This window comes from Equus przewalskii, chromosome 17 (assembly GCF_037783145.1).
Source record: "Equus przewalskii isolate Varuska chromosome 17, EquPr2, whole genome shotgun sequence".
In the NCBI taxonomy this organism is placed as follows: domain Eukaryota; kingdom Metazoa; phylum Chordata; class Mammalia; order Perissodactyla; family Equidae; genus Equus; species Equus przewalskii.
The window spans coordinates 30,070,958-30,082,990 of NC_091847.1; the positions used below are offsets into that span (position 1 = coordinate 30,070,958).

Sequence of the window (12,033 nt, forward strand, 5' to 3'; positions counted from 1 at the left end):
AAAAAAAGAGTTACTTCAACAGGGAAGAGGTTGTTTGCCAGCAAAGTCACGACTCCATCTATCCCTTTGCTCTTTCTCTATAAACATGGACACACAGATAGACTTGAAGAACAGCACAGTTAGAGAAGTATACATACAGAATAAAAAAAGAGAATCTGGTAACACTGCTAAGGAGCTATTGAGACTTTATTTGGTCCTTTACAGGGTCAATAACATTTGCCAGTGCCACTTCCACGCAAAGGAAGATTTTTTAGCAAGAAGGAAGGTACTTCCTTAACTTCTATGATAAACTGCTGCTTTTGGCAAGAAGGAATAAAGATATGTGAAGAACCAGCCAGATGTTCTATGAGGGAGGCTTATTATGAAGGCATACATCATAAGCTCTAGAGCACTGGGGAAGGAGGACAGAGAAAGCCACTTCACAGAAAAACAGCAACTGGAAGGAGGACTGTTGAAAGATGACTTAGTAAAGAGTTTCACTTTTCTAAAAAAGAGAAAGAGCTGCAGGAAAGGAGAATAAGTAAATGGGTCTGACATAAGCCTGCCAGGACTGGAGAAGGGAAAAGGATGAAAGCTATGGATGAATGGCAGCCAGAGTATGAAAAAGAGAGGTGACTTTTAAATATCAGTTTTGTGTGAATTCAATACGGAAGTTCATATGAGAGAAAAAGAAGGTAAACACAAAAAGGCCTGTGTAGCTGTCCAAAGGTACACAAAGTTCAACATGTAAAGTCTTCACAAAGTAATGTGATAGTGACATTGACAGAATGGTGAAAATCATTCTAAAATCCCCCAACGAGCAAAGAAGCTCCTATCTACTGTGACAGCTTGATAGAAAGAATCCCTTCCATTTATGGAGATGTGTACTTACAAAGTTGGGATACTATCATTTTGAGTTGAGTCCAAGTATTTTCAAAATATGGAAAGAATCTTAAATGTAAAAGTAGAAACTATTAGCGATTTTACAAAATGGTGGAGAGATTATTTAATTTTCTCTTTACTTGCTAATATAGAAATTATATTTATTAGCATAATCTGACTTTACATTTTTTATGCAGTGATTCCACTGGAAGGAGGGAGGTATTAGTTTATGAGCATATGTGATAACTGTTTTCTTGTTTTCCTCAATCTGAGTTGAAAAGTAGGATAAATGTACCAGGCATTGGTAGAACACATTTGAAAAAATGCTTAATATAATGACATACATAAGTGACTATGTCAGTGAGCTTTAATTTTTCTAAATATCACAATCAATTCTTTTAATAGAAAGAAAGACTTACCAATCTACATGTAAGACCAACAACTGCTACTGGAGTCTGTGCAGACTGAGAAATGTCAAATAGATTATAGAGAAGTGTCTGGTTTTTATGATGAGCAAAAAGATCAAATTCATCTAATATGAAGATCACTGGGCAACTACTAGTCCGGTCACCTAAGACAAAATAAGAGTTTTATATTAACAAGCAATTATATCAACCTTTCTTAAATTTCCAAACTAATTACTATATTTCCATTTTTAAAATTCAACAAACATATACTGATAACATTCTCTGGGTAGAGCACTTACCAATGCATGTACATTTATTAAACAAAAAACATTATTCACAGGACAAGATATTCTCCCTTGCCTTCAAGTGGTTCACAGCCTAATTACTAGACTCTAGTAGTTTACTGTTGAAAAAATTGAGACAGTCATTTAAATGAGTGGAAACTATTGTTTAAAATTGACAGGGATCTTTTAACATCTACATAGCCCAAAACACTTCGGGATTAAAATATAGAGGAAGTCATTAATTTATGAAAAAAATTATTGCTTCAAAAGAGAACTGTTTAGTTAGTGGAAATGCAAAGTATATCTTCCTACAGGAATAATTTTTATAAGCTAGACCATGAAGTTCAACCAAAGCCACTTTAACTCTTTCTAACCACAATTTTAATACTTCAACAACAGAGGAAATTTCAACATGCCTGTGAATCATTTTTTTCATCACAACAATGGAAACTACTTTAGCATTCAAAGAATCACTATTACGTTAAGGTTTAAGATTTTATATTTCTATAAAAAAATGAAAAGAAAATCTGGTAAGGGGACACACTCCAACAGATAAAAAAATACGCTAACCTAAAATGGCATAAACACCACAGGAACTACTCAAAAGTCTAGAAACAGACTTACATAATAAAGAAATCTAGTATTTGATAAAATATAGGGTTACATATCAATGGGGAAAATTAGTATAGTCAAGGTTAAAGCTCCAATTTACACTTTACCAAAATAAATTCCAGGCAAATTATGAATTCTAAGCATGTGTATTAGATGAAAACATAAGTGAACGTCTTCAAAATCTGAAGGAGAGAAAAAATTCTGTCTATGTAAAAAATTTAAAACTTCCATTCAGCAGAAAACTCCAAACCAAATTTAAGAGAAGAGAAAAAAAAAATCAGTGCAAGATTTCCCATAAATAAGTACAAGATAAACATCACCAAAATAAGGCAAAGAACCAACAGGAAATACAAACCAGGAAATATCAGTGGCCAATAAAAATATGAAATGATGAGCATAATCACTATGAAAACTATGCAAATTAAACTGAGATATAATTTTTTCTATTAGGCAAACATAAAAATTAATAATTGTTTTTGAAGTTGTGAAGAAAAAGGTACTCCTAAATATGTTTAGAAAATGGACCTTCTGGGGCAGTTTGGTAATATTTATTCTTTTACATGTAGTATCTTTTAACCTAGAATTTAACTCATTGAAATTTACCCCATGAAATATCTGGATGATCATCTAAGCATTTCTTCCTAATTATACAAAATTAGAAATAGAAGTCCATAATTGGTGATTAATGTTTTAATTCATTATCCTGATAATTTTTAACTATAGTTAATTTATATTTATAAAACAGAATATGAGAATGATAAAAATGATGATGCAGCTCAATATTTAATGACATGACAAGATCCTCACGAGATACTGTTAGTAAGTGGAAAAATGCAGATTACACAATAATATGGAAAATGATTTTATTCTTATGTCTATCTATATCAATGACATACTGCAGGTGAATAAAGATATGACAGTCAATGTTAACTGGAAAGATCACTATTACAGTGGTGGGATTACAGTGATCATTCTTTTATATTTATTTTATTAGTTTTTTTGTAAAAGTATGTATTACCTTTATAGTCAGGGGAAAAATAAAGCTAAACAAATATCTTTTTATATTGTTAAGTATGCTAATATTTACCCTTTTTTAAAGCTTCCAGAAGAAATGAAAGGTTTTCAGCAAAGCTTCCCTAAATAAGAAAAAAAAAATACCATGACTAGAAATTTAGTAAAATAAAAAATAAAAGAGAGCTATCTGACTCATAGACATTATATAGATACTACGTATTTTTTTCTAGTAAATTATAGGCATTGGCCAGATTCTTAGTTGAATATCTCCATGCTTACAATCTAAAACTTATATTAAATATAAAAGCAGACACGGCACAGCACTGAAAATGGCATTACTAAGTCAAGTTCAAAATTTTATATTTTCTGGATAAAATCCATAAAAATGTTAACTTTATTTAAAGGTAGTTTTTAAGAGTTGCTACATTCTAAATACAGTCAGAGAACTAGAAATCTGTTGCATTTTGTATCTTCAAACACATCAGGCTCTTGCAAGTCTCATATTAGTTTGTACTGCTAAAAAACTGCCCATGAATTTAAATGAGATCCAAAAGGAAAAGGGAGATGAAATTTGCCTCAAATATTAGACACTACAAAGGTGTTCTTCTATTAAAGGGTATATCATAGCATTTGTATATATCATATCAAATTTGGCTATGTTTACTTGGTTCACAGCCAAACTTTTTTGGATACAACTTAAATATTCTAGATGGAAATTAATAGAGCAGTAGATGCATTATCCAGATGTCCCAGCTTGTGGATAGGGGTACTTAATTTTTATTGCCTTCAGTCTTTTTTTTTGAGGAAGATTGGCCCTGAGCTAACATCTGTGTCCATCTTCCTCTCTTTTTACGTGGGACACGTGCCACAGCATGGCTTGATAAGCAGTGCTAGGTCTGCACCTGGGATCTGAACCAGCGAACCCCAGGCCACCAAAGCAGAGTTTTCGAACTTAACCACTATGCCATCAGGCTGGCCCCCATTCACACTTTTTAATTTAAAGAAACAGCCAACTTTAAATTTGAGGAGATGTACAGGAGAAAAAACCCCACTTATTTGTTTCCCAATCGAGAGAACTGACATAAATAGCATAATAGGTTCTTAAGAACTTCCACATATTTTGTGCCCTTTGCCATTTTATGACTTCAGGCAAGCTAATTATGCTCTCTGAGCCTGAAGTGCCTAATCAATATAATGTAGAAGTTAGACAAATAATCTTTATATGTGATGATTATGATAACAATAGTGTTGACTAGGATGATAAACAACTGCACCTTTTATTATTTCCTATGAATCCAATATGAATAGGTTCATTTAGGAAAGTTGGAAACACCAATTTATATCAATTGGAAACCAAAAGCCAAACTGAGCCTACGTGATAGTAACTCTCTTTTACCAAGTAGGCTACTATGTTCAACATTACATTCTGAACAGAAGTAGAACATTAGATTTATAGAAGGGGCATTTTGAACTTGCAATTCAAAGACCTGGGGACAATGAAAGGGTAACACATGACTGGCTCAACTTGTTACAGATAATTATCAAAGAATAAAATTACTAAATATTAGGAGGCTTACACAACTATGGCTGTGTCACTGCAGTAGAGTATACACAGTTTAGAGATTAGAGTGACCAAGTTTCATGATCACCAGCGACTAGAAAATGAACTTGGAATGTACATAACCTACTTCAATTGCATAAGCAGTATAAGGATGAGTCATTTCATCATGAACATTAAGGAACCTGCAAATTAAGTTAATCATGTTTCTTCTGTTGAGCCCTATAAATCAAGTGATAGGTAAAAAGTTTAATAAAAGTTCCAAAACACTTCTAATCAGTTTCTTTAAGTTACTGATGTTCACCGTCCTGAAATTCCAAGCTGTTACAACAATGAGGTATGGGTAAGTTCCTGAAAACATTTTAATAATAAGATATAACTAACATTTGTATAGTACATTACCATCCGGTATTTTTTTTAAACATAAATGATGTTTAATGCTTCCTTTTGTCTTTAGAATAAATCTGTGGAGTAAGTATAATAAGATAATGCCCATTTAACAGATGAGGAATCTGAAATCAGAAATATTCATTAGACCATGATCACCAAGCAGTCAATGGGTTCTTAAGGGATGATTCAAATCTAACTTTTGTAGCTTCAAATTCAGCACATTTACCACTACTTCCATGCAACCCAAGTCTCAGAAGATTGGAAATAGACTGCTAGAGTGTAATATTTTTAAAAATATGTTAACCTATCTCAAAGGATAGAGAATCCAAATATTTATCTTACAGATAAAGAGACAAATACAGATATCTACAAAACCTGAATTTCTCAGCTATATTTTATAGCTAGTATAATCTATCCCCCAAAAAATCGAAACAAAGATTTGATGCAAAAATGCATCCTAGTACATTATACATTTTTATGAAAAGAATCTTGCATATTTCAATTGAGAATCTCCGAATGCTCCCTAGCTTTACAAAAATAAAAAAATATCTATGTTATACAGACTTGACTTTAAAGCCTATTTAATAAAAGAATGGAAATGATACTTACAAAAACTTTATCTCCAACTACATTTTCCAGATTTAACTGCCTTGTGATTTCCTTTAGGGCAATATTATCATTGATCTGCAGCAGTCCTGAAATAAAGGCCATTTAAAAGTATTTAATTAAAATGAAATATGTATTTGCTACAGTGCAGATTATATTCCAGTTAAGTAAATTTTCTAATGCTTTTTAAATTTAACTAGAAAGAAAAAAATCAAAGCCTGTTAGTTTACATTATTTCCTTTTTAAAACTCAGCCATGAAGATGTTTGGTAGACTCAAAGAACCAGCTTCCTTGAGGTTAGTGTTATTTAAAAAGAAAGAAAAGAAAAAGACAAAAAACAAGAGTCCTTATGTGCCTCCTGTATTATTATTTTGTTTTACTTTCTAAAAATATTGTATATGGAGTGCTAAAGCAAAAGTTGTTAAACATAGATCTAAGTTTTTAAAATATAATAATTAATCCAGATTTAAAACACCTACAAGTGAATTTAGTTTCATACTATAAAAAGTTCACATGGCTTATATAATTTCCAATAGCAAATGATGACATACTTACCATTTAGGTGAACTTGTAATACATTTTCACTCACTTCTTCTACTTCCATTAATTCTTTCAAAGCATGGTTTATTAACTAAATAATATTAAAAAGTTAATAAAGTAGTTAATGATACGCAAAAGATGATAAGCTCATATTCTTTTTCAAACTATGAGTAACATGAGGAGAATATAAACATATTGCTATTTTAAATTAACAAATAAATTTATAGATTCTTTACAGATAAAAGGTTTAACTAGAACATCTAATGTCTGACTGACTCTTAAGATGCCAGAGCCAAGACTGATGTCACATTCTCTCAGTCATCTACCCAAACTTCTAGTAAATGTTTATAAACAACCTTGAGTTTTCAAAGAAATATTTCTCTACAAGTCACATAAAACTATAGCCACTCAAGAACTTCATGTCTCAGTTCATTATACATCTCAAACATTTATCCTACTAAATATCACTGAAATCAGTTAAAAGCTATTGAAAAATGCTAAATGCTTACAAAAAGTCTATCCCTCAAATATCAATTTCTATGAAATACCATGAACTATTTTGTATGTTATCATGAAATGAAAATCAAAAAAGAAATACCAAGAGGTTAAGGTGAAAAAGAGATGTTCCGTCTGTTAGTTGCCAGGTATAGAGAGAAAGTCCTTATTAAAGAAACTTAAAGCTTGCAAGAAAAATAATAATTATTATTAATAATATACTTTTAATATTCATTACTAAAAATATACTCAGAAAGTATTATATCACCTTCAACTGTTCAATTATAAAGGTTCATGTTTTTATAATTACAGGTTTCTATGCCACATTTACATCCTTTATATTTTTTGATTTGTGACATCTTATCACTCATATTACAATATCATATCTCTTCATATTAAAACTGCATACATTTTCTAAAATTTGAAAATGAACAGAGTTAGGAAAAGCCAAAAGTCTTTTTAAAAGTAAGAGCAATGATGAAGGACTATTCTTTCTAATGTTAAAATAAAAGGTAACACCACAAAATAAGTGGTCTAGCAAAACAGGCTGTATACACACACACAAAAAAAATTAGTAAAGATGGCATCAAAATTTAGTGAGGACAAATAGGATTATTCAACAAAGACACTGGGATGTCTGGTAAACTACTCTGAAAAACAAAATACTATTTGTATTTGCAATATTCTACTTCTATCTGTCACTGCAACATCTTTGTGCAATAGGAAGAAGTAAATATCCTCATTTTAAATTATTAAGTTTCACAATGGGATATCAAACATACTAGCCATTCCTGGTATATTTGTATGGTTTTTAAAGCATATGCAATTCTACTTTAGATCATAGGTAGTCCAGGTCCTCTTAAAAAGGGGCAATCTCAAAATATCAACTGTCATACTATGAGTAAAAGCCTAGGTGAGAAGTGACTTTCTTGATAGAGAACTGTCAGAAGATGAGGTGGTAATTCTCTGCCTTTGGATCAAGTGAGACTCTATCACAAGAGTTTGTCCCCAGGTGATACAAGCTCTCAAAATATTGCCTTTGCCATATTTTCTTAGGAATCTGCTATGTTCTTGCCCCCATCTCTTGTTATTTTACTTACATAATATTTATATTTCCCTGGCTCTGATTTTATGTTTTAAATCATTTTATGTTTGATGAATTGTTGAAAACCATTTTAAATACTCTGCAGAATGAAATGAGGTTAATAATAATACTTTCATATTACATATGCACAAAGAGTCATAACAGCTTTAGAGCACTCTTTCCATTGAATTTACTTTACACAGTAAGTTTTAATTCGCTTGAATCAGCTCACAACTTTTTTATGGGCAGTGTGTATGGTCTGAAATAATAATTTAAATGTATTAGCAAGTATGTCTTCAAATAATTTCAGTTCTAATCTGGATATTGGTAAAATTTACTGTATAATTAGCTAGGTAACCAATAATGTAATTTAAGCCAGATTTTTTCATGAATACACTGTAATTTTTTCCAATATTTTACACTACGTTATAGACTAAAAAAATTTAGTTGGTTATTAATGTTACAACAAGCAACATAACCAATTTGGCTACTCCATTTGCACATTCTTTGCAGCGAAAAATTAATTCTACAAACATACTGGCATAGTTCACTTAGACCTGCCAATATCCAGAGATTTTTATTTTATTTTTTTTGAGGAAGATTAGCCCTGAGCTAACATCAGCCACAAATCCTCCTTTTTCTGAGGAAGACTGGCCCAGAGCTAACAGCTATGCCCATCTTCCTCTATTTTATATGCGGGATGCATGCCACAGCATGGCTTGACAAGCGGTGCCGTGTCCGCACCTGGGATTCAAACTGGTGAACCCCAGGCTGCTGAAGCGGAATGTGCACACTTAATTGCTGCACCACCAGGATGGCCCTATCCAGGGATTTTTATGCTAACCTACTATTACTATTCCCAAACTCTTTAATAAACACAAGATTCAGCGATATGCAACTAGAAGAAACACCAATTAGAAGAAACATCCTATTGAGCCATCCAGCAAATTTTTCTGTCTACAGTAATTTCTATATAAAAGAATATTTTCCAAGATCCAATCTGTCATTTGGAATCATATCTATATTTTGGAAACAAAACGTTTGAAATATAACAAACCACACTATCCATTATCTTTACCAATTAACTGTAGATTTTCAATTTTCACATTTCAGGTAGTTTGGCCAAAGACGGTATTTTAAATATACTATCATCTTATTTTTTTAATTTGAATTTACATAATTATACTAATGATAGTTCTTGTCTAAGAATTACTAAAGTCGCACAAGTTAAACAATGCTCTTTAGCTCTTTGACTTCTCAATATTGCAGAAGGAATAAATTAAATTGTACCAAAATGGAACACCAAGTAGGGGATTCTTCCACATTCCAGTGAAGTCATGCTAGATAAATGACTCCACAGCACCAGAACAGGGGTCTCATTTAAGAAGTAACAACAAATGGATAAAGTGTCGGTATGCCAAGAATAATATACCCATTTTATTAACTGATAAATAGTATGCCTTAATGGCTGTCTCCTTCTTTAAACCGGAGTAAAAAGAAAAAAATGACATGAGTTTATAAAAAGATGATATAACATGAAAGAAAGGTAACAACAAGCTGATGAAAAGAGATTAATTACTACTGAAAATGTGTATTTTAGAAAATAAATGTTTTGAGCTATTTAAGCCAGACTTAAGACAAACACAAAACACCAGACTAAGAAGGTACATGACAAGTAGCTGGACAAGAAGGAAGGATTATTAGAAAATGAAAATGCAATATCATATCAGAAGAAGACGACAACAGAACTGACAAAGAATAAAATCACATTGGTTATATGGTAGAATGCTGAGGGAGAAAAAGAAAAACATGAAAAGAGAGAACCAAGGAGAAATGACACAGAGAAATAAGAACAAAGGCTTAATAATGGGATACTCTAATCCTAAGAAAAGACAAGAAGAAATGAAACTGAAGATATACTGAAAAATAAAATTATTCCTTAGTGAAGTTCATATTAAGAGGGTTTGTATAATATCAGTTAATTTTATGATCAATGCTTAGATATAGCCTATGAATACCAATGCAGTAAGACAAGAAAAGGAAATGGAAGGTATAGATAGAGATAGGAAAGGAAGAAATAAAGCTGTCTTTGTTTGCAGATGACATGACTGTCTATGTAGAAAATACCAAGACTGATACTCACTTATAGCAAGGTTGCAGGATATAAGGTAATACACAAAAGTCATTTGCTTTCCTATTTCCTTGAAATATAAAAACGTAATACTATTCAAAATAGCACCAAAAAAAATTAAGTACTTAGGTATAAATCTCACAAAATATGTATGAGATTTATATGAGGAAAACCACAAAACTCTGAAGAAAGACCTAAATAAATGAGAGATAAATGGAGAGATATTCCACATTCATGAATGTGAGGATTCAATAGTTAAAAAATCAATTCTTCTCATGTGATCTACAAATTCAACACAAAATCCCATAACCTTCCTTTCTCTTTTATATTTCTGTGGTCTGGATGGCTTTAGTGATTTGTTGTGTTAACCAGATTGTTGGGATTTTTTTCCCTTTGCCTTCAACCAACTTTTCATTCTTTAGTTTCTTAAATAGACTGTATAGTAATATAGTTCATGCATCAAAAAGTATAAAAACCTATGCAGTGAAAAGTTTCCTATCCCTGTTCCTGTTTGCCTAGGTCCTACTCCCCTCAACAAATAACCCAATATTATTATGGTTTAATATTTCAAGGAACTTTTGGTCCACATACAAACCAATAGAAATATGAACCTTTTTTCTCTTCCCTTTTTGAAATACACAAATTTTCCCTTATTCTTTTTTACTGCTGTATAATAGTCTACTACATGTATGGATGCACCACGATTTATTAACCAGTATCCTGTTGGTGGGCATTTATGTTGCATCTTTCACTATTAGCAAACAGTGCTGCAATGAGTAACTTTGCACATACATCATTTCTCAAGTGTAAATTCCTAGAAACGTTGCTGAGTCAAAGAGTACAGGCATTTGTAATGTGGTTAGATTTTGTCTAACTCTAGTGGTGTCAATTTACACTACCAGCAGGAACATGTGTGCTTATTTCCCCATAAATTCATAAATTTAGTGTGTTATCAATCTTACAGGTTTTTTGTCAATCTAATAGAGAAAATTACTATAGTTTTTAATTTACTTAATTATAAATAAAATTGAACATGTTTATAAGTTTACGATCTATTTGTAGTTAATTTTCTGTGACTTTTCTATGCACATCCTTTGCTCATTTTTTCTATTGTTAATAGAATTATTAATCATTTAAAATATCCTAATAGCTCCAAAGCATATTAGTCACATAGTTCTCTTGTAAAAACTCTCCAAAACAGCACTGAAGTCAAACACAAAGGAAAATCATAAGAAAGAACTCAAAAATAAATAGTGGTTGTATAAAAGGAACGAGCATTATAGACTAAACCAAATTAAACATAAAGTCAAAACTAAAAAATTACTGTAAATATAATTATAATATAATAAATGTGAAAAATTCTTAAAAGATTAAAAAAGAAATTATCTAGATCTCCAGTCCCAATTTAGACTTCAAACAATACTGGAAACGGGTGATAATAGTAAAATCTTAAAGTCCTAATTTACTCATCTTTACATAATATACAGTCAACAGATACCACTTAAAAAAACAACATAATTTTACTTCTATCTTACATAATTTTAGTTAATGCATAATTTTACTTCTACAAATAAAAAAAGCATGTTAGTGAGAACTCTAAATTTATTACATTGAATATAGCAGAAAACAGATTTTACACAGTCCAACTATTTAAAATTAAATAGTAATTTGTTCAAAGTAACAGCTATAATTGGTCTCCTATATTGAAGAAGGTGAAAAGAGAATAAGGGAAAAAAACAAGAGTATTGTTTTTCGTCCTCTCTTTTTTCTTTTTGAGGAAGACTAGCCCTGAGCTAACATCTGCTGCCAATCCTTCTCTTTTTGCTGAGGAAGATCGGCCCTGAGCTAACATCTGTGCCCATCTTCCCCTACTTTATATGTGGAACACCTGCCACAGCATGGCTTGCCAAGCGCTGCTATGTCTGCACCCGGGATCTGAACTGGTGAATCCTGGGCCGCTGAAGCGGAACGTGCGAACTTAACTGCTGCATATTGTCTGGGGCCGGCCCCAAACAAGAGTATTTTTTTGAGGTAACTATGCAAATATGATA

General features: G+C 31.7%; 1 protein-coding gene across 41 annotated transcripts in view; it reads right to left on the reverse strand.

The window, feature by feature from the left end:
• The window catches only part of ORC4 (origin recognition complex subunit 4), a 77,697-nt gene that overhangs the window by 15,547 nt on the left and 50,117 nt on the right, over nt 1-12,033 (reverse strand). For all 41 annotated transcript variants that reach the window (XM_070579667.1, XM_070579696.1, XM_070579690.1 and 38 more), the window contains 4 exons: nt 6,288-6,363; nt 5,736-5,821; nt 3,252-3,300; nt 1,281-1,432 (listed from right to left, as the gene is read on the reverse strand). In XM_070579667.1, the coding sequence (XP_070435768.1) occupies nt 1,281-1,432; nt 3,252-3,300; nt 5,736-5,821; nt 6,288-6,363 (363 nt within the window). The remainder of the gene's footprint in view (nt 1-1,280; nt 1,433-3,251; nt 3,301-5,735; nt 5,822-6,287; nt 6,364-12,033) is intronic.